Source organism: Amblyomma mixtum, chromosome 7 (assembly GCF_055824585.1).
Source record: "Amblyomma mixtum isolate Tamu chromosome 7, ASM5582458v1, whole genome shotgun sequence".
In the NCBI taxonomy this organism is placed as follows: domain Eukaryota; kingdom Metazoa; phylum Arthropoda; class Arachnida; order Ixodida; family Ixodidae; genus Amblyomma; species Amblyomma mixtum.
The window spans coordinates 100,273,828-100,296,807 of NC_143018.1; the positions used below are offsets into that span (position 1 = coordinate 100,273,828).

The following is a 22,980-nucleotide window of genomic DNA, read 5'->3' on the forward strand; positions in this document are numbered from 1 at the left end:
CATACTTAGGGCTCATTTCGTTAATTTCTCCCGCGAAGGAACGTTTCGGAGTGTTCGCTCAAGAAACAGAATATACGTGCCACCGTCAGCGTCATGGAGGAAAAAAAAAAACTGAGGCGCGAGCGTCCGGCGACAGCCTTGAAGCCTAGTCTTAACAAGTAAAAATATAGTGAAAGAAAAGTTTCTCCCCCCCCCCCCCCCCGTTATCACACCACGTGATAGCGTGCGGTAAACTTTAACCCCACTGCGCCCGTGCATGCGCGGATTAGCGCAGCAAACTGACTACATCAACTTCCTTGCTGTAGACGCCCCGCGCCATAAGCCGCGCATAAGCGCGCACTAAAACATACCAGAACCAAAACATGATGGACTGACTGGGAGAGTGAAAACTGAAAGGGGAGCAAACGGCTTCATAAACACTCGGCTTGCGAACCTTGACCGCGTGATGTCACGCTCCCTCCTTATTTTTTTTCCTCTATGGTAAAGGTTACCGGAGTACCAGGAGCCCGCCCACCGTCAATGCGCATGCGCAGATCGCCTCTAGGGTGCCAGACGGCGCCACGTACCTGGCAGCTGGACGCAAGCCTGCCGCATCAGGACCAATCAGCGCGTGCTCACTGGCAGTGGGCGGGATGCCAGTACTCCGGTAACGGTAATACGGTACACGGTATGCTAAAGATGTTTAATAACGCCGCTTACGTGTGGCAGCGCCACTTATGCTATTACTGAATCACAAATTCCCCCTTTTCAGTCAACAGCACACGACAGCGTGATGTACCTGCAGAAGGAAAACATCCCGTCCACCTTAGCCGTGTCCGTGGCAATGTTCGGCCGCTGGTACATGCCGCGGTACTCGGACGATGGTGGCTCTGCGGAGCATGCCAACTACAGCCTCTTCAGCCCGTGCCAGGAGACGGCGGACGAGCAGCTCGGCAGCGTGACGCAGGTTTGTGGTTGCTGCGCCGCCGCTATTTGTCACGGCACAGCAAACTTCACTACAACTCCGCTGTGCCACGTGCGGTGGTACCGACCATCGTGCATATCGCTCGGTATACTGGCCACAGTTTGAAGAAAAATTTAGCCGTGAGTTTTGTGGCAGTGAGTTCTGGCGGTAATAACGCAGAATGCATTTATTTCGAACGGTTATCTAAAGCGAGGTGGTAATAGCGAAATGAAGGGGCGCTCATTTTCCTGCTTTAATTTTCTACTTTTCTTCACTCGTTATCGCTCGGCGCTTTTTTCAGCAGCCGCTTAAGAAGCGCAATGGTTTAATCTTCCTGAAATCATTGAATAACAGCAATGCAGTCTGTTGTCTTTTTTTTATTTACGCGTAGCTCTAAGCGGTGTCTCGATTTCTGCCTCGGTATGATCTCTGGGTTTCTCTGTTTTTAGCAGAAGTGAGGAATATGCAACGCGAGGAATAGACAGTGCCCTTTTTGTAGTGTTCTTCGGCCCTCTCTATTATTGCGCTGCCGCTTAAAATTAAAACATTCCGTGATGCACCTCAATTATTTTCTCGGGCTTGAGAAGAAGGCTGAGGTCTTCATTTGATTTGTTGAACTCTTCAGAGTCCCTGTCCGGGCAAGGGCGTCGCTAAGGACACCCAGTTTTTGAGAGAATTTTACGATGCGTTTGGCGCATGATGGTCTGAGTTGCGTGTGCGCCATAAAACTTAATGCAATACAATACATTACAATACAATAGAATACAATACAATACAATACAATACAATACAATACAATACAATACATTACAATACAGTAAAAACAACAGCCCTCAATGACTTCGAACTATGGTTTGAAAGGTGCGCATCCCTCAAGATAAACGCGAGTACTAAATGAGAATACGGCCGCTTAGCTTTGTAATGCTTGTTTTTCATGTTCCTTGTTCAAGGTTGCCTGCCCGCGCCGTGTTTGTGAAGATAGAGGCAACCAGATTTTTGTGATCACATTGTTCCGGGCACGACAGTTTCTGCGACTTCTGAGATTTTTATCGGTGCTCTTCGCTTTGTTGGGAAAGCTATTCGTCGCTTTTAAATTGAACGCGATAGGGAGCAACGTTGATTCTAAAACGACCGCCCGGCACGCTGTATCTGTCGCCAAGTTCTCCTCAGTTGAGGGTACACGTTCTCCCAATAAACGGCTTCCTTTGAAAGTCTTCTTGCCGCCCTAGAGGCCCCACAACCAGTTGGCGATGCAACGAGTGATATTGGTTCCTAAAACTCCCTTTATCGTACACAAACTTTGTGCATCACATGAGGTTAGCACGCTGTTCGCGTGTGTGCTTCATGATAACTAGTATAGTGCTTCTATAGCAGCCACTATTCGCATAGTGTGAGTGGCAAATATGTATTATGGACTGTATTTACGTGAACTCAGTACCCAGTTTAGCTGTCGTTTGGAGATCGTTTTGGGACCAATGAACAGCGCACATCCTTTTTAAATATTTTCAACACTTACAGGTCTGCAAGCATCCAATGTGGGCAACGAAGGTGTATTCCAGTGAGCATCAAGCGGAATACTGCTATGATAAAAAGACGGAAAGGACTTTCGCCTTCGACTCTTCCAAGACCTTAATATCCAAGGTGGGGAACATAAAAGAGCCATTTTAGCTAAAGCCTCTGTGCACTTCACGCAATTTAGTTCTTATTAACGGGAGAGGAAATTCGGTTGTTTGGTTCGTTTTAACGCTTTCTGAATACAAGAAGTCACAGTCCTTTATAATTCCGGGTATTATTCTTGAAAACACTGGGCGTGAGCTTAACACGGAAAGTGTTTTTTGCTTTGTGGAAAAAATGAAAGGCCACGTCATCTAGTCAAGTAGGTTTGCAGGGGTGGTGTATGTAAAGAGGGGCACAAAACAATTCACTTACCTGAAACCTGTTTACTCCGGGCGAAAGCAAGCACTGCGCAAGCATGGAGTGTGCCAACACCGACCCTCTACCGGAAGCGTGTTCTCCAAACCTCGCGCCCGTTAAAGCCATCGTTTTGCGTGGAGCATAGGTGTTGCGGCGGCAGTGCAAACCGCCGCCATTGATGCGGACCATTAGTTGGGGTCTATGTTTGTAGTTGTCACCTAAGCCTCATCTAGGGAGGCGGAAGTTTGTGTCTTGTAGTCCCTGCGACTGCAGTCCACGTCGTACGCCGCTTCGCCACCGGACGACGTCCCTCTCCTCGCCTCCGTGGTACTTTAAAGAAAACAAAGATAGACACTGTGGTTCTTGCGCCTAGCTCTTATCACGCGTTCTGATCGGTTCTACAGCGCATTACCTTCGAGAATGTGCGAATGGGGTGGATAAAGCCCTTGCCGTGCAGGGAAGGCCACCTTCAGCGGATCTTGAATGCACCAGTCGCAGGAGCATGACCACATACGCACGCGTGCGAGCCACATGCAAGCTAGCCTCCTCTTCCTGGTGTTTATGCGTCAGAAGCCGTTGACTGCAATTTCCTTTTTTTGTCCTTTCTGTTTTCCCCTGCAGTTGTGCTCTGAGAAGCGGCGCGTCCCTTTGGCGAAGTACGCCGTAGCCGCCTACAACCTGGAGTACGCCGACGGCAGGAACGAGTGCGGAGAGGGCGACTTCGCCCAACTGCGCGTCCTCAGGCAGCTAGTGGACTACCTGCACGAGAAGTTCGCCGACGCTTCGGCCTACGACGGCTGCGTCGCCATCGCTGGCGCAGGGAATGACTCTAGCATTGCTTACCAGCTCTGATCTCTTTGCCACTGGATGGTGAAATAAACGCAGCGCTATCAATGAAAGTGCCCTTTTTAAGTATTGGTAGGAGTCTGTGTTCTTAAACCGAGGAAGAAACCTACAAGTCCACTATAAACCTTATAGGCTGCACTACTAGAATAATTGAAATTAGTTCAACAGACTTCAGCTCGGTCTTGTTGCCGTGCTAGAAAGACTTAGAGGAACAATTATGCTTAGTTCATGAGGGCCGTGTTTACGGCTCTATAGAGTGGTGTTGATATGGGCAACAGCTATGCATGGGACGAGAATTGAAACCGATAGCGTTAAACGTACCGTTCAGTACAAAATCCGGTGTCGTTGACGTCAGAGGCGAGAGAGAAAGATTCCCGGAAAAACAACCTAGGTGGCTCACCTAGGTCACGTGATTTTGTGACGTCTTCTCAACTTGCCCATTGGATTGTGAGAAAATTGCCCACCGTGGCAGGTGCCAGTTAAATTAATGACTGCTCGCGGGAGGTTGCTCCGGGAGAGCAACATGGGTCTCGCAAGCCCCATCGGTGGCTGTGTTTGAAACATTCACCTGCCGCGGCAGCGCCGAATCTCTTAACCTCCCCACCACGGCGCGAGGAGTGGTATGAGGACTTCTTCCAGCGACCTGTAAATGTAAATGAGCGTCTGACCGATTGCGCATATATCTGCATTAACCACCGTGTATGAGTGTATTTAAGTGTTGACACTGGCGGCCCACCACGGCAGAGAGCGCGCACAGATGATGTCACGCTCTAGTACAGGCACCGACCGCAGCGGCGCGGGGGCGCTGCAGCATGTCGGCCAGCCGGCCGCGGAACGGGGGACGCAGCCAAGCGGCGTGCATGGGTTTCGGTGGCGTTTCAAGCTGTGTTCTTCTATGTTTGGTGCGGCCCGAGTGTATGCGACTGCGTGAGCGCTAGGTTCTCAGCTTCTGCGCGTCGTCGGGCTCCATGCACGAACAAGTTCTGCTGAGGCTAGGCGTTTGTGTTGCGGTGTGATACCTCCCGCGGTGATCCTCGAACAAGTTCCCGTGGTGGCGCGTCCAAACACGTGGACGGTCGTCGCGGCCTATGCCCCTGGTGGCTTTGATGTAATGGTGGTTGTTGCGGCATATATGCGAAGCCGTGGAGCCCCGTCAAAAAGCGACTCGCTGTTTTTATGGGTATTGCATGCTTTGTACAAAACTACAGTTCGGGCTAGCAGACTTACTTTGATCGAATGTGGTGCAGGCTCTCCTGGATCTGCCTGGTATCGTTTCAAGGGGTTTAACGTCACAAAGCGACTGAGGGTATGATGACGCCACGTATATTTGTTTAACCTGGGCTGATATCGAACAGTACACAGGACTCTTAGCATTTCACTCTCGCTCTCTTCGCTAACACCCTCTTTCATCCTCCGCTGCGCTCCGCGCTCGGTTATGCCAACGACGACGAGACAAGCCGCTCAACCCAGGAACGGGCGGCTAACAGCTGCGCCCTAAAAAGTTTTAAATTCGATCATCTAGCAATAAGTGCGTCTTTACCTGCCGGAAAAAGATTAACAGAGCCAGACCGAGCCTAAGAATCGACTTTTATAAAGAAGGGTTGCTTGAAAGCAGTTATCCACCATGTTCCTTTCGGATACTAACAATCGCGGTGCCACAGTAGGGTCACCTCCCATAGGTGGGCCTAGCTGCGTACAGAAGATCATCAAGCGCCCGCATATCACCAGCATTCGGTGAAGTGCGACATTGGGCGATCTTGTCGACCGTTGATAACATTTAACTCATGTCGCCGCTTCTCAGAGCGCCAGCTGTTATAGCAAATGCTCCCGGGATTGGATTGTAAAACATTTATTGCGTCGAGAGCAGGTTGCGGAGGCACGTACTAGATGGCTGCTAGCCGATGGCTAGCGGCGACCTCGTTGGCCCGCTCGACTGCCCGCACTTGGATCTTGGGGTCCGAGCTGACCAGCACGGCCTCCCACCGCTCGGGAGAAGGGAGCTCTATCAACTCCGCCGGAGGCGGATCATCTGCGCAATTCCACAGAATATGGTCGTAGGTGGCCCTTTCACCACATTTATGGTCCGGGAAAAACATGTTTGGGCTCGCCTTCGCAGTAATTTAGCGTCAGGCGTTAAGTGACCACCCCGTGCATGTCGCCCATGCCTCCCGCCAACTTCGTCTTCTTCAATGACTGCAGACAATTTTAGCTGTGGGCACTCCGTGTCTGTGGGATCCGTGGTAGTGGGTTTGCTTCTTTCAAATGGTGTGCTAGCATTAGAATACAAAGTTCACCGCGTAGTATTTGTCTACGACCGGTAAACAATTTATAATTGAATTTCTTCTTCACGCTGTTTTGGTTCCAACAACAGATCGATGGCTGCAACATGTAGTTCACACTTATCTGCAACGGACTGCTAATTAAGCAGGAACGGATAACGCCGGAAGCTCTCGTCAGCGAGGCCTTGGAGGTCATCCCTGTATGGGGGCCATACTGAGGCTCAGCGGCCTACGGTCAGCAAGTTTTTGGCAATAAATGCTTTCTCTCTTTCTCTCTCTAGGTCACATGAGGCTCGAAATTTCCTTCAAATAAACACTGATCAGCAGTTTTAACTCACTACAGCACTTAAACCAGCCTACTTCAAGAGCTAGAATAACAGCAAACGCCGCCGCGGTGGCTAAGTGGCTATGGTGCTCGGCTGCTGGCCCGAAAGACGCGGGTTCGATCCCGGCCGCGGCGGCTGAATTTCTTTGGAGGAGAAATTCGAGGCCCGTGTACTGTGCGATGTCAGTGCACGTTAAAGAACCCCAGGTGGTCGAAATTTCCGGAGCCCTCCACTACGGCGTCGCTCATAGCCTTAGTCGCTTTGGGACGTTAAACCCCCATAAACCAAACCAAACCAGAATAACAACAAACGACGTATCAGCAATTATATTGCCGCTTTTGTTGTGCCTCACGCGACCTAAGTGTGAACTACACGTCACAGTCATCGTTCGGTTGCTTAAATTGAAACAGAAACAGGATCAATAAGACATTTATTTATAAATTGGTCAGAAATCGTAGGCAAATACCACGCGGTGGTGCATGTATTCTAACGTCTAACGCATCATTTGAAAGAAGAAACACGCAAGTAAAAATTTGGTGTCATAGTCCTTTCAGAGTCGGTGAACTATGTTGCAATCAAAGGCAGCGCCAGTTGCGCTGAGACGCCCCTCAGGTGAACATCCTGAAATTACTAGTTGGGACAGCATTCTACTAGCATATGCTGTGGCAGTTAAGTAGGCTGCGGCCATGTGGAACAACAGTCGCGTTGTGGAGGGTATTAGATGCAGTTTAGTTGAAATAAGCTGCCCGAGCCCACAAGGCTAAACAGGCTGCATCATCATCGCCTTCGCCCATGCGTTCTAGCAAGGAACGTCAAGCAGCAGCCGCTCGTTTCAAACACTACGACCACAAGGTGGGGCAGCGAAAGGCAGAAGCCAGCTGGCGGAGAATTCCAGACCCAGCATTTGGATAAGAGTGTGCCTAAGCCGCCCACCTGTCTTTGAAATCTGGCCAGCGCCCTGCCATCGCAGTTTCATTTTATTGCACCATCAACCTTCTGTGTGTGTTTGAGAGAGAGAGAGAGAGATAAAGTGTAAGAGGGAAGGCAGGGGTGGTAACCAGAAGGATGTTCTGGTTGGCTACCCTGCACAGGGGAAGAGGGATGACTGGACTGAAAAAGGAAAGAGAGAAGGGACGTGGGGCACAGTCACAACTGGTCCCTCGAGCCAGTCGCTCTCAGGATGCAAAACAGTGCTTTATAGTCCTTGGGGGCAGTCTATTGCTGTGGCCACGGTTCCAGGACCATATCCTCTATTAAAGGGTGAGGACCGAGATGGTTCAGGGCGCAACGCAGCGTACGTCTTTCGGTCGCTAAAGTAGGGCGCTCACACAATCTTTCTGTGCATAACCATTATCGCCTCTATCCAGCGTTTCTTCACTGCATTACCACTTTGCATCATCATCAATACCACCATTAGCCTGACTACGCCCTCTGTAGGACAAGGGCCTCTCTCATATATCTTCAATTAACCCCGTCCTGCGTCAGCAGCGGCCACCTTGTGGTGTCTGGTTCAGACCAGACGTATGACACGGGACCACGCAAGCGCAGTATGCAGAAACACTCTCCTTTATTCGTCACAGTCAAGCCACTTATATAGGAAATCATATTGAATGACGATCGCGATATGTACACTGAAAGAAACGAAACTGAAACAAGGATACAACATCGCCTCCCGCTTGAAAATACAACATAGTAATTTACAACAACCAAAATAACACGAACTAAACACTTATTGTTCAGGTAAAGAAAACCCAAATCTTTCTACAGGTCGGCGTACCCTAGTGCTTCGACGCAAAGGTTGCTCCACCGAATCCTCTAAAGGAGCAACCACTTCTTCATTAACTTCAGCACTTGTTTCCGGCAATCGCAACAATTCACCCTGTTCAGCGCCTGCGCGGCTTTCAGGCCCGGCGGTACCCGAGTAGTGATGAGGCAATTCCCATGCCCATTGTTCTATTGTCTGCGATTGATTGCAGGGAACCCGAACTAGTTTAGACGCGTTCCAGCAACGACCGTCGCTCATCAAAAAGCTATTTTTGCCTTTTCTGCCGACAATCTTGAAAGGTCCCATGTAATTTACCGACGCTTTCCCACCGCCTGCTGGCTTGCGTACACAAACGAAGTCCCCTACTCTAAAGGCTGGTCTTTTCGCACCTCGCCTGCTGTCCGTATACTGTTTTGCATACATCTGCTTCGCCTTAACCCTAGCAGGAACATTTGAACCGGCATGGACACTCTCTCTTGTCGGCAAACCCACTGTATTGAGTCTTGTCCTTGGCTGACGCCCGTGGAGCAACTTAGCTGGCGACACACCCGTTGTCGCATGCGGCGTGGACCTATATATGCCGAGATAGTCAACCACAGCAGCCTGGAGGGGCCGTTGTTCCAATCGGGCAACCTGCATGAAATCTTTCAGCACGCGATTAAAACGTTCAATCGCGCCGTTTCCCTGTGGATAGTACAGAGAAGAACAACGATGCGCAATACCCCTCTCTCTCAAGAATGTTTCAAACATTTGCGATCTAAACTTAGGCCCATTATCTGTGACAATTTCTTCCGGATAGCCTTCTCGGCTGAACACAGTCTGCAAAAAATCGACCACACTCTGACGTTACTGTAGATGAAAAGGCAACCTCAGGCCACTTGGAATGATAATCGATCAGCGATATCATGTACCTACAGTTTGAAGGGGCCCAGTCAATCGGTCCCACTATATCCATTGCTAGCTTCTGCCATGGTAGCGCTGTAAACGTCACCGGCTGCAGCGGTGCAAACGACGGTTTAGCGGACTTGTCCGTGGCCTGGCAGATATGACAAAAATGAATTGCTTCTTCTACCTGTTTATTCAAACGCGGCCACCAGTAAAGATCACGTAGTCTCTGCTTCGTCCTCACAATTCCTGGGTGACCTTCGTGCGCAAAACCAACCAGGAGCGAGGTTAATTCACTCGGAACAACTACCTGCTCGCCGCGCATCAAAAGGCCATCAACGAAAGAAAGCTCTTCCCGCACATTAAAGTACGGCATTACTTCTGCTGGCAAAGCTTTTCTAGGCGCCCAACCATGTACCACGTGCACAACAACCTGTTGCAGTGTGCTGTCTGCAGCAGTGGCCACCTGCAGCCGTTCCTTTGTTAGGCACTCTGATACAACGGACACAATTTCTTCCTGCATCGTCTGCTGCTAATCACAGTCAAGAGGTAGGCGTGAAAGCGCATCGGCCACGACATTTTGCGATCCCTTTTGGTACTCTACGTCGAAGTTATAGTACAAAAGTCGAGCTGACCATCTCGATATACGCAAAGGTCGGCGTCCTGTACCGGCAGCTGAAAGTAACGTCACCAGTGCCTGGTGGTCCGTACGTAACAAAAATTTTCTACCCCACAAGTAGACGTGCCAGCGCTCGCACGCGAAGAGACAAGCAAGGGCCTCCCGTTCCCCAGCGGAGTACTTCCGCTCAGCAGGAGTCAGGACACGTGATGCGAAGGCCACCGTGCGTACGCTGTTACCATCGCGTTGCTGAAGAACGGCTCCCAGACCCTTATCAGAAGCATCTGTCGTAACAATTACATCAAGGTCTGGGTTAAAAATTTGTGACTGGGCTTGAAGACAAAGCTGTCTTAACAAGCTGGAAGCTACGCTCAGCCGCATCATCCCACGTGAACTGTTGACCAGACCGCAGGAGCCTTCTAAGCGGCTCGACGAGATCAGCAAATCGCGGCACAAACCGAGCATAGTAACCAGCGAGACCCAAAAATGACCTCAAAGTGGCAACATCGTGAGGAGCAGGCACTTTGACAATAGCGTCAACCTTAGACTGCAATGGTGTGAGCCCTTTTGAGCTCACCGTATGCCCTAAAAAGGATAGTTCTGAAACAGCAAATGTGCATTTCTGGTTGAGCTTCAAACCTGAATCACCAATGCGTTTTAGCACCTGGTGTAGATTCTTGTGGTGCTCCTCACGTGTCTTGCCCCACACAATCACATCATCAATGTAACAAAGTACGCCTTTACAATCTTTCAAAATATGCTGCATCATTCTCTGAAAGGCTGAAGGGGCAGATGCAAGGCCAAAACACACTCTCTTAAAACGAAACAATCCTTCGTGTGTGATAAAGGTGGTTAGTCCCCGACTTTCCGGAGTCAGTTCTAGCTGGTGGTATGCCGACGCTAAGTCGAGCTTTGAGAAGCACGTTCCTCCAGCTAGTTCATGAAGTAATTCCTCTGTATGCGGAAGAGGAAAAGCATCGGCAATTACTGCCTTGTTCACTTCACGTAGGTCCACACACAACCTAATTGAACCGTCCTTCTTCCTCACGACGACGATCGGTGAAATCCACTCCGATGCGTCGACAGGTTCAATTATATCTTCGGCCAGCAGGCGTTGTATCTCTACCGATACCTGTTGCCGTAGCGTGAGCGGCAGGCGTCGGAGTTTCGCAACGACTGGTTTCACAGATGAACGGCAGTTAACATGGTGAACAAAGCCTTTCACATGCCCTAACTGTTCCGTGAACAAGTGCGCAAACTGGTGCGTAAATTCTGAAGGCAGTGAATCAGGGCATGTCACCTGGCAGCAATTCAAGGTTGAGCCGTTGATAGTGATTCCCAGGCTCCGAACGGCATCAAGCCCCAGCAGCGAAGTGCCCTTGGTTGTGACATGAAAAAGCACACTGGCTCTGTTTTCCTTGTAAGATACGTCAGCAAGAAAGCAACCGCTTAACTTGATTTGTTCTCCGGAATAGTTGCACAAATTGGCAGTCGGCGGTCGTAATGAGTACGTGTCGGCTAGATATTTGTGGTAGTGCTCTTCACTGAGCAAAGAAACCGTAGCGCCTGTGTCGACAATCAACGACAATCTTATCTTCCCGATAGAAATGTTGGCTCGAATATCCTTCGCCGACGCATTACGGTCACCGATTTGAAGTACCGTGACGGCGTTGGCCTTCTCGGGCTTTCGAACGGCATATTTCTTTTTCTTCGATTTGCATATGCTTGAAAAGTGACCAATTTTTCCACAAGAGTGGCAACGCTTGTTCCTCGCCGGACATGCAGTCGAGTTAGCCATATGCGATGACGAGCCGCACCTGTAGCAACTTCCTTGCTCAGAGTCTGACCTTTTTCGCACATCTTGAATCTTGTTCACAGTGCTATGCGCGAATTCCCCGAGCTCTTGTTGTGTTTGCTCAATTTGCTTCCCGATGTCAACAGCACTCTGCAATGTAAGCGAAGACCCTTCATAAAGCATGCGTTCACGTGTTGTTCGTGACGAAGTGCCTTCCAATAATTGGTCTCGAATCATGCTATCGGTAGCACTGCCAAAATTGCAAGTAGACGCAAGGTCCCGAAGACTGTTTGTAAATGCTTGAAATGTCTCACCAGGCAATTGTCGTCTTTGGCGAAACCGGCGCCGCTCCACCAAATCATTCGTAGCGCTCGCGAAATGCGTATCCAGTGCAGCAAGCGCGTCCTTGAACTGGTCCACCTCTTCATTCTTGTCCCCCTTGTCCTCGGCCTTGGCGTCTGCAGTCACGTCTGCTCCTTGTGCAAGGATGCTGTAGAATATTCGCTGGCCTTCAACCCCGAGCGAGTTTAGCAGAATTGCCTTGCAACGCTTCGGCTTCAGTTCATCGCCGCCAATGGCCTCCAGGAAATTCAGGAATACGCGTTTCCACTGCTGCCAAGGCACAGCCGGGTCACCGGGTGCAGGCAAGAAAGGGGGCGGTGCTGGGAAACACCCGAGTGACATGGCTCCGATACTGATCCTCGCAATATGTGGTGTGAGCAAATTTCACTTATCTGCGTTCTTGCGCTCCTCCGGCGTTCTTGCGCTCCTCCGGCGTTCTTGCGCTCCTCCGGCGTTCTTGCGCTCCTCCGGCGTTCTTGCGCTCCTCCGGCGTTCTTGCGCTCCTCCGGCGTTCTTGCGCTCCTCCGGCGTTCTTGCGCTCCTCCGGCGTTCTTGCGCTCCTCCGGCGTTCTTGCGCTCCTCCGGCGTTCTTGCGCTCCTCCGGCGTTCTTGCGCTCCTCCGGCGTTCTTGCGCTCCTCCGGCGTTCTTGCGCTCCTCCGGCGTTCTTGCGCACCTCCGGCGTTCTTGCGCACCTCCGGCGTTCTTGCGTTACTCCTGGCCGCCGATGAGATCGTGGCTGCAAGGGCTCCGTGTCGCCTTGCACCGTAGGCGGTTCATCCTCGTCGCCAATATGTGGTGTCTGGTTCAGACCAGACGCATGACACGGGACCACGCAAGCGCAGTATGCAGAAACACTCTCCTTTATTCGTCACAGTCAAGCCACTTATATAGGAAATCATATTGAATGACGATGGCGATATGTACACTGAAAGAAACGAAACTGAAACAAGAAAGGATACAACACACCTTATCCCCGCAAACTTCTTAATCTCATCCGCCTAACTAGCTTTCTGTCGTACTGCTACGCTTGCCTTCTCTTGGAAGCGTAACAGGGGTCTTTAGAATGCTAGGTGGGCGCACTAACCAGGCGGCCACTTTGCGTAACCGCTGGCTATTTTTTCCCCTTGAAAGAAACTGGAAAGGAAAGAAGACGAAGCCGGCAGTATTGACCTCAGTTGGGCCTGTAGAGGCATATACGGTTATGGCAGCATCGGAAGCCAGGCGAGGGTCTTACGTCTCGCTGGACGAATACGGCGGGCCGCGTTATTATGCGCCGTCGTACACGCGCCACTTTCCACCTCCCGTGGTCCCCGAAAAGAAGCGGTCGCGCCACGACGACTTCCTCGACTCCAAGCCGCTGCTGCTGGTGCGCCTGTTCACCATCTTCGTGGTGGCCGTCGTGACCTTCTTCCTGGCTTTCGTCATGGTCACCGAGAGCGGGCTGTTTGAGCGGAGAAGGGACAGTGCCCAATCCTCCTCCTCTCCGGAACGGGCGACAACCAGGGCTCAGCCTTCAGTCACGGCGTGAGTCTTTAGGTTGTCTTCTGCAGCAAAGCGAAGTGGTATAGCAGTAGATGAGCGGCAGATTGGGTTAGTTGAAAACCCATAATGAGCTTTTTTCAATAGCGCTAGAAAGCAGGACATAGAGAAAGAAAAAATGAAGGGGACACATCAAGCTCCGCCTAAGGGTATGACAAGATAGCGTAATGAGCTAATCTCTATATAAGCATATCCACAACGGCATTCTCTACACTCGTAGGTCCCTGGCAGTCCTCATACTGCTCCTGGCTCAGTGGTGCAGCAGTTAAGCGCCGCCCCTTCCCCTGCCATGGCAGGTGATCCCAACGGTCGATCATGTACGGCCCAGGTTGCTCTTCCCGAGCTATCAATCATTAAATTAACTGTCACGGTGGGTAGTTTTCCCACTATTCGATGGCCAAGATGTGATGACGCCGCAAGGTCACGCGACCTACGTGGCCCACCTGCCTCCGAGGGATTATGAATGCAAAGTAGAGAATGCCCTTGTGCATATATGAGAATAAACACACTACGCTATCGCTTCATGATCCTTAATGCGGAACTTGTGTCCCTTCCAGTTTTTCACTTGCGTTTTTATTCCTCGTGTTCAGAAGGTGGCGCCGCACTTTTGATGACGATAGGAGTTTGAAACTGGATATCGTCCGTTTTGGAGAGCCTCTGTGTAATACCAAAGCAGACGAAACTGTCTGGATTCCGTCATCCTTTTTCTTCCTCCGTCTTATGTTGAATTCTCTATATTTTTCAGCTCTCAGAACATATACACCTCCTGATAGTTCGTTTCGACGTATATAGTTGTGGCACCTCGGTGGGGTTGGTGTTATGTATTTACGTTGCTTCGCTGATTATTTGGTGAATACATTTTCTTTAACTTTCGAAGAAGATTTTCGAAGAAGAACTTTTGGGATTCAAAACAAAATGTTCGTATGTGCGCCATTTGAAAATAAATCACCTCTAAACAGTGGTCCACTTTCAGCAATTCTAATTCAAGTGAGAAAGTCCTGTTCCACACTTCCTCCCTTAGTATGCATTCGTGCATTTCCTCTGATTCGAACGGATGCACCTTATGGCCACACGCACTTCCTGCTGAGTGCGACGGCTACCCTGATTATGAAACTGAAAAACTATACCAGGCCAGAAAATCTCACAGGAAAACCAGCGGTTGTGAGTTGGAATCGACATCTACTTACTGCAACGGCGAAAACTGTGCTGTTCATAAGTACTTATATATACTGCAGTTTTAAGTCGGAAGTCTTACACGGTGACGGCATGGACGGAAGATGTAGACAGAGGCTGTGTGCGAAAGTTTCCGCACGAACTGTCAATCATTAGAAAAGAAAATTGGAGTTTAGTTGGGAATCAAACCCGGGCCGCCGGCGTGCGAGGCGGGATCGCTGCCACTCCGCCACGGCACTTCGATGTTTGACGCTGAATAAAGGCGCGTCTAGTAAATGTACAGTTCTTAAAAACGTATTTTCAAGCTGTGTGCTGAGGCCCACATGAGTAATTATGTGCATGTTAATTACAGATGTCGCAATCAAGCGAGTAGCCGATTTCCTTCGTTTCCGGTATAGTGAACTAGAATTCTAGTCTAGAATTCTAGTTCACTATAGTTTCCGGTGAATTTCCTCCGTGCTTGGCGTGCAGTCGTAGCGTCATCATGCGGCACCCATTGAAAACCCCCGTCGCTATGTACTGCGCTCGGCCAGCAGATGGAGCAGGTGGCGGACTGCACAGAGCTTTTGCATTTGCGCACGTAAGAAGACTTGAGTGCACCTTATAATTTTTATTGCCGCGCCCTGTTGGTCAAAACAAGTTTAGGAAGTCGAACTGGCCAGGAATTCATGTTCCTAGGTTAGAGCACGCCTTGGCCCACTGTCTGAAAGCACAGTGCAGAACGAAGCAGCACATAAAAAAAAATTCCCTATGCGAAGCCACTCGATGTCCTATGTTGGAGGTTTGTCCTTCTGTGAACGGGAACAGTTGACGTTATTTTACATACCGCCTTTACTAGAATATTTGTTGATACGTGAAGTGCGTGTGCAACCCGAATCTCAGTAGTCAGGAAGGAAGAATGATGTCTAAAAACGGTATTAGCCTACAAGGGGAAATTCCGGGACAGTGGACCACACAGAGGAATAGGGATAGCTCCTAAGGAGCTCGTTTTCGCAGTACCTGATTCACATTTTGGCTTCACTGAACACACTTGCTGCACCTCATTTTCTAGGCGCTTAAAGGGCAACTGCAGACCTATAGAAATGACGAGCTTAAAAGGGTGGAATGTATGAAACTGCACATAAAGCGGGCGAAGTCTTTTCAGGCTAGCATTTGAAATGGTGACGTGATCACCGATTATAATCGCGACAGTCTTCAAGCTTCTCCGCAGCGCAGAGCGCCAAAAGGGAAGGGGGTTGATGACGTCATCGAAGGTACCGGTGCATGTCAAACGCATAAACGCTTGCTTTGAAGAAAAAAAAATGCCCTAGTAGCCAACGACGCACGGCAGGGTGTAGGTGACGGCAGCGGTGATTTGAAATCTTACCTTCCATGACGTCACGCCAAACTTCCCCGCACTGCGTGGTTGGTTTGAGGAGAAGCGCAGAATTCAATCGTCGATTAAGTCGCTATTTTTAACGCTAGCGCAAAAACACTTGGCATGCTTTATCTACAGCCTGTATAGGTTTGAATTCTTGGATATTGTGGAACTCTCAAAAAGTGATGCAGTTACCCTTTAAGCAAGTAATAATAAGACAGCTCGTAGAAATGGGGCATATGTGCAACTATGACGCCTTTAAAGTACGCGATCGGCACGATGCAGCTTTGTGCTTATCTTCCTGCCGGAGAATTTATTGTGCTGCTCTCTTGAAAAAGAATGGGAGCGTGAAACTGTTGGCCAGTAAAAATGTTAGCAACCGCCATAGACCCGAAGTCGGCCGAAACGCTCGGCTGTCTCTAGTAGACCGTCGTTAGCACCATTATCAACCGGCCTTCTGCTCCGTGTTTATCACATCCTGCGTCTGGGCCTGGCCGTGATATGGGCAGTGGTCGACCCTTGAGTTTCGGGCACGTGATATAAAAAAATAGTCGAAATATGCGCCGGCAAACAGGGTAATTCAAGCCACAAAGAGGCAGTGTAGTTATGGTCCCATGAAGTAATTACGCCACAGGCTACGAGAAGTGTTGAGCTTCAGTCGAGACATCGGTAGTTGCGCAAATTAGTTCCTCCCTAAACGACCGCTGTTGACAAGCGTAGCTGCGAAGAATTGAATGAACCTATCGAGTGAAATTCCTAAGTTAGCGATATTGCTATGATTGGTTCTCTCGGAGGCTACACTACTCAGCCGTTCACTTCAAAACCGTGGCAACCCCTGCTTTTCAGTATAATGACCTCACGGCTTTGAACAGACTGGAGGGAGCATCTTGAAGTCCAATTATCTCGCCAAACAATGCGCCCTTTCCTGAGGAACAAACGTCCACACAGGCAGAAGGAACCAGAGAACAAATTATTTCTAAGAGCAAAAATTGGGTAGAGTACTTTTCAGTACCGAAGTGGCTTTCTTTGCTCAGTAATTTTGGTGCATCCCTTATTTGTGATGCTCAGACGGACGTCTCCTCAATGGAAGTGACAGAGATTAGCGCCGGGAAAAAATACCAGATCCAGGACACACTAGAAATTTAATGTGGTACAATAAAATAAATCAAGACAGTTGAACCATCCTCCAATTTGTTTTTTCCTGGAGGGTAATGCTGTGGCTCTTCGACCCCATGTCAAAGAAGCGAAGATTGCATTCTACTCCTGAGGCAATTCAAACGGAATACGCAGCTGACGGAGAAAACAAAATCAGCTGATTTGTTTACTTCTTTTGTCAGAGGGTTCTACAATCGCAGTGCGCCGAATTTACTTTTGTAGCATTCAGCGGGGTTTGTTACCTACTGTTATGGCTGCCCATGTCTGATGGTGGAAGGAACCACCATTTCCCTTCTGCAGAGGTCGAAGTTCAGGACTGGTTCTAAGGGTTGCAGTAATCACGTTGTTTGAATCCTAGTGCTCTGTGTATAAGTTTGAAGACGGATGCCCAACTAGAGGCACCAACTCGAATTTGCAAGCTCGACTCCTCTGTGGTGCACGGGAGCTTCCACGCGTTGCTCTCTATGCCGACAATTATGTTTTTCGGGTGCTTCAGCAAGGCTGACGTTTCCTGAAAAATTTTATTCCACCAAATGCAAGAAAATTTTTGTCACCCTTTAAACATCCTGTTTCAGCCCGACCCCTGTCAGGAGGACGACGGCGCACGGACCGGACGTCACGGAAGACGAATATTATCCTCCCGAAGATAACAGCGAGTCGAAAGGCGAAGATGGCGATTCCAAGGCGGCCCGCGCCGAAGTGCTTGTGAGTGTTCGTTTGCCATCCTTAATTCATTCCGTAACGTCGCCGGTGAAAGCGCCTGTGGACTCACGCATCGAAAACAGCCATCGCGTTCTGTAATGCACATTGTGCTCATGTGCATACAGCTGCCTATTCGCATTTTGCAGTAAGTTAAGCATGCGCGAAAGCTTTCGAATAAGCTGCTGGGTTCAACAACTCAGGTTTTGTTTCAGGCCTCTCCGCGTGCCTAGCCTTGTTCCTTCGTTCGCTCTTGAGTTCATATGCAGAGATTCTGGACAAAAGCATTTTTCGGCGGGAAACCGTTTATGAACGCAATTTTTTTTCATGTAATGTGAACTTTCACTATCACAATCAATATATCCGCAGATAACCCGACGGCAGTCTTATATTTTTTTTCTATTAACGTTCTTGCTATCATCAAAAACGTTCCCTATTGGTGTTTACGGCAGTCGTAACTGATTGGTGCAATCGATAGAAACACACTAAAAGAAAAATTTTGCTGATATGAGAAGAATGGAACAATACCTTTCATATTTACATAATAGGATCTTACAACTTCCCAATTATCAAAATTTCTGTCTCATTCCAAGAGCCAAACGGCTATTCATTTCATATGAAACTTGCCTTAAAAACGGATTGTTGCATTCCTTGCTCTTTACTAGCGCAAAAAAAAACTCCTTTCAATTTTATTTGAAAATTTGTGGTAGGCTATAATCCGTAGAAAAAAGGCGACATCATGAAGTAAGGAGCAGTATAGGACGTGTTGTGCCGTTGGTGAGGGAAATTGGTTCTCGATGTTCACTTAGCTTGATACCGGGCGTACACAGGAAGACGCAATAATTTTGGGAAGCATGTTTCTTTTGCGATAAACTGCTAATTCCTGCGCGATCGATGAAACTGCGTTGGCGGACGTCGTTACCATTTGAGACAAGTTAATTACCATTTTCATTAACTAAAATCTGCTAATAAACTTCTTCAGTTTAGCAGTTAGCATCTTGGCTGCGAGTGAAGAATTGTAACTGGCCATTACTCCATCGAATAAATATGAATTATCAGATGAGAAAAAATTCAGTTGCCCTTATTGGCACTATGGATCGAGCAATTTCGCCTGTGCAGTCGCATGGGAGCAGCGCGGGGAAGCTGCATAGAATGCGTAGGCACGCCCACCTATTTCTCCGCTGTTCGAGTGGCTCATCCCACCCATTGATCCAGATGGCAAGAGCGAAAGTAGTGTGAGGCGTCCGCTCCGAGCTAAGTCAGCCCGTAGTAGTGGCTGCGCCCGCTCCGAGCTTCCGCGCACCTGTACCATGCGTCTGGACAGCGGAGATTCCTCCTCACACACTTCCAAAAGAAATTACTTCTTTTCTGATCTAATAATTGATTTTGGATGCCCTGCCGGTCTACTACCATTTTCTTTAGCAACGAAAACCCTAACTGCTGTACTTAATGAATACCGGACTTCATTTAAATAATGTGTTAACCAACCTAACGTACATCATGCCATGGTAAAAATCTTATCTCACATGTTTATGACGCACGCCAACGCCGTTGCTATGATTGCGCAGGGCTTATTTTATCGCAAAATGTTACTGAAAACTACTTAAGTATGTATTACCGCCAGCACCCGGTAAAGTGGATATCGACGGAGGGATGAGTATAAAAATCATTATTCAGGATGTATACTTGCAACCAAGATATGTGCTTCTCTCAGGTCGTTGGGAGAACCTTATATCATGCCAAATGTTAATTCTGCCTTACTTGGCTACCCGTCGTGGTGGCTCAGTGGTTAAGGCGCGCGTCCACCGAGCCGGAGTACCCGGGTTCGAACCCTACCGCGGCTGAAAGCGCCCGTGTGCAGCACGATTTCAGTGCACGTTAATGATCCCGAGGTGATCAAAATTATTCCGGAGACCTTCACTACGGCACCTCCTCCTCTCTTTCTTCTTTCACTCTTACCTTCTTTCCTTGCCTTACGGCGTGATTTAGGTGTCCGCCGAGATATGTGAGGAAGATACTGCGCCATTTCCTTTCGTCAAAAACCAATTTACTATTTATTTTTACTTCCTTGGCGGTGAACCTGACCTTAACGATGGTGATCAAGACCCTGAAAGCCGCGTTAGGCGCTCTCACGACCGTAGTGGGTTGGTTATGTTGGTCTTGTTTAGTAATACGGCCGCAAACGTGTCGCAGCGAGAGCTATCTCCGAAAGTGACTCTCCAACGATATTAAAGGCGTCACTGTTGCTGCATATAAAGGTCTGCATATTAACACTTGCGATGAAAAAAATGCAGCTACTAGCACCACTGCAAGACTAACAGCGTAACGCAGGCGGCCATATTTGCCCTCGACACTTGTTGCTACTGCGTGTTCCCGCAAACGTGCATGCGCTTCTTAAAGCAGTGGAAAATGCCGCCCAAGTAGTATGAAAGACATACATATGTAAGAGAAACATCGGCGTCATTGCTCGGCGTAAACTCAGTTTCCCTCGTTTTTGGCGATATGGACGAAGGAGCCCGACTTCCTACATTCCTAGCATCTCTTTGTTAGGAGTACAACCACATGCAGCCATCTCTGCATTAGACATGCCTGCGCAAACATAACTTTTTGCTTCAGCTAAGTGCCTCATGATTGGATGACGTAGCCACCCTCCTGAACAAGTGTTTGTCGCTGAATAAATGTTCATCAGTGCTGCTTCTCATTTTCAGATGTGGGCTCCACTGAAAGGCTGGAAGTCTACACCGAAGGCGGCTCCCAGTGCTTCCCGCAGTCACCCGAGTGGACGGGAGACGGCCGCCCGAAGGCGCAAAATAAGCACCCACAAGAGGCGCTATAAACAGGCAGCACAGCGTGGCGGCGAGAGCGAAGCAGAAGGCCTGGCACTTTCTTAGTGGAGCAGTAAAATTATGCGTAATTATGAGAGTGTACTTTATTTCTTGAATATTTTGAGAACTCGTTCAGTTTATATAGATGGCTGCATCTTTACTGCTGAAAAAAATGGCCTCTCATGCTGTTTCATCATCGCCATCAGCCTGACTAAGCCCACTGCAGAGGAAACATCTCTCCAATTAGCCCTGTCCTGTGCCAGATGCGGCCAGCCTATCCCCACAAACTTCTTAATCTCATCCAACCACCTAACTTTCTGACATACCCTGCTACGCTTACCGTCTCTCTGGGAATCCATTCCATTACCGATGCCGTTTAGCCACTGATATTCCGTTCATGGTCTCGTGGCTGGTTGCATGGACGCATTTGGCATGTGCCAGGGTCATTTTCGCACGGGCCATCTTGAGTCAAAGCTTGTCTGCCACGCTGGAGTCGAGCAGCCTCTACTTTAATGAGGCCGGTATGGTGCTGGGATTGAGGAAAAACTGGGAACAAACTAGTCATGACTGATTAATGAGTAATCAGTCATGACTAGTCATGACTAACCAGTCATGACCAGCTAATGACTAATCAGTCATGACTAATTAGATGATGACTAACTAAACGTGATTGGTTAATGACTAACATGTCATCACTGAATATTGACTAGTTAGTCACGATTAAGTTAATGACCAACTAGCCATGATTTGTTAGACTAACTAGTCATGACTGGTTAATGACAGACTAGTGATGGCTAAATAGTGATGACTCGTTAATGACTAGTCAGTCGTGAATAATTTGTTTATGACTATGTATTCATGATCGGTTAATGACTAGTTAGTCAGAACTTGCGACTAGTAATGACTAGTTACGACTCACTTCAGATGTACAGGCAGAAGGACAGTCATAGCAGCGAGTATGAGCGCTTAAAGGCTTTGGCCTTAAAATCAGATGAGTATCCACGACTGTGAGCCGAACCCGCGGCCCTTTACACGTAAATGAAAGAGGGAAATGTATAAAAGGTAGATGCTAATCGCGCGCAGGACGATGCTCTTGAGACTCTCCTTACAGTCTTTGCAAGAGTTGGGCACATCCCTAAGTTCTCACATCCGACTTTCGCCCTTTATGTTCAGGAATTTGTAACGAAGAATGCGGAATTGGTGCTTAAAAGTTCTGAGCGCGCTGGGCAGCAACAATAGACAGATAATAAGGAATTGTCTCGGTCAATTCCAGTTCACTTTATGAAGTGCAGTTTGCGCGCCCCCTAACATCACGAAGAGTGTCTCACCTTGCTTTAAATGTTAGCATCAAATATTGAGGCGAAAGCCTTTATTGGCTCATCCTCCCGTCCGTCCGTCTAGCGTTACATCCAGTGCTTGGGGTGACGCACCGACGAGCGCAGCTGCCAAAAGGTGACGTCATCTTCGTCGACAGGTGGAGCTGAGGGCGCGGCGGCGTCGAGCGCTGCTCCGTCGTCAGTCGGTGTGCTGCAGCTAGTGGAGGAGGATGGCTCCCAAGCGGTGCAGTTTTAACACGTTCAGGGATCGATACCTGTGCACCACTAAGGACCCCCGGCCGGCGGCGTACTCCTATGCAGGCGAAGAGAACACGGAGCTGGACACTCCGTTCCAGCTCCACGACCTCCGGGCGGCCTTAAGCAAGATGAAGCGGGGCACTGCACCCGGGCGCGACAAGGTTACGGTCAAGCTCTTGGCCAACCTTCCCGACGCAGCCTACGCCGCGCTCCTCAAATACATCAATAGCATTTGGGACGGAGAGACTCCTCTCCCTCTTGATTGGAAATCGGCTCTCGTGACCTTCATTCCGAAGGCCGGCAAACCTATTGATGTGGAGAACCTTCGCCCCATCTCCCTCACGTCTTGTGTCGGCAAGCTGATGGAGACGATGGTGCGTGACAGACTCTCCGATTATCTCGAAACACAGTACATTTTCGTCCTCACAAGTCAGCAAAGGATATACTTCTGCAGCTCCACCACGACATTTTAGATCCTGTAGAATGTCCCCACAACGACAAGGTGGTCCTGGCCTTGGATCTTAAAGGCGCATTCGACAACGTCAAACATGAAGTAATCCTGGACCACCTCAGTAACACCAACTGTGGCCACAAAACATTCCATTACATAAGACAATTTCTTACAGACCGTCAAGGCTATATACGCATACAAGATGCGGAACACGGGCCATACACCATCGGCTCGAGGGGAACACCTCAAGGCGCGGTCCTGCCTCCCCTGCTCTTCAATTTGGCAATGCTTCGTCTTCCCTCCAAATTGTCTTCTCTTCCCGGGATACATCACGCTCTTTATGCGGATGACATTACAATCTGGGCGACTCAAGGTAACCTGTGCCACATGGAGTCCTGCCTGCAAGCAGCGGCGACCCTAGTCGACGACTACGCGGCCTACTGCGGACTCCAGTGCGCCCCAGCTAAATCAGAATTTGTGCACTTACGTCCC

The 22,980-nt window shown here is 49.2% G+C and overlaps 1 protein-coding gene across 1 annotated transcript; it reads left to right on the forward strand.

Annotated features, from left to right (window-relative positions):
- Positions 1–12,916: 12,916 nt before the first annotated feature.
- Positions 12,917–20,529, forward strand: LOC149336980 (uncharacterized). Its single transcript, XM_089554796.1, has 3 exons — positions 12,917–13,239; positions 17,515–17,644; positions 20,347–20,529. Exons 1-3 carry the CDS (start codon positions 12,917–12,919, stop codon positions 20,527–20,529), a joined length of 636 nt encoding a protein of 211 aa, XP_089410922.1.
- The last annotated feature ends 2,451 nt before the right edge of the window (positions 20,530–22,980 follow it).

Coding starts and splice junctions, on each gene's coding strand:
- LOC149336980 (XM_089554796.1), top strand. CDS start 12,917: ATGGCAGCATCGGAAGCCAGGCGAGGGTCTTACGTCTCGCTGGACGAA. Junction 13,240..17,514: donor GCTCAGCCTTCAGTCACGGC/GTGAGTCTTTAG, acceptor ATCCTGTTTCAG/CCCGACCCCTGTCAGGAGGA. Junction 17,645..20,346: donor CGGCCCGCGCCGAAGTGCTT/GTGAGTGTTCGT, acceptor TCTCATTTTCAG/ATGTGGGCTCCACTGAAAGG.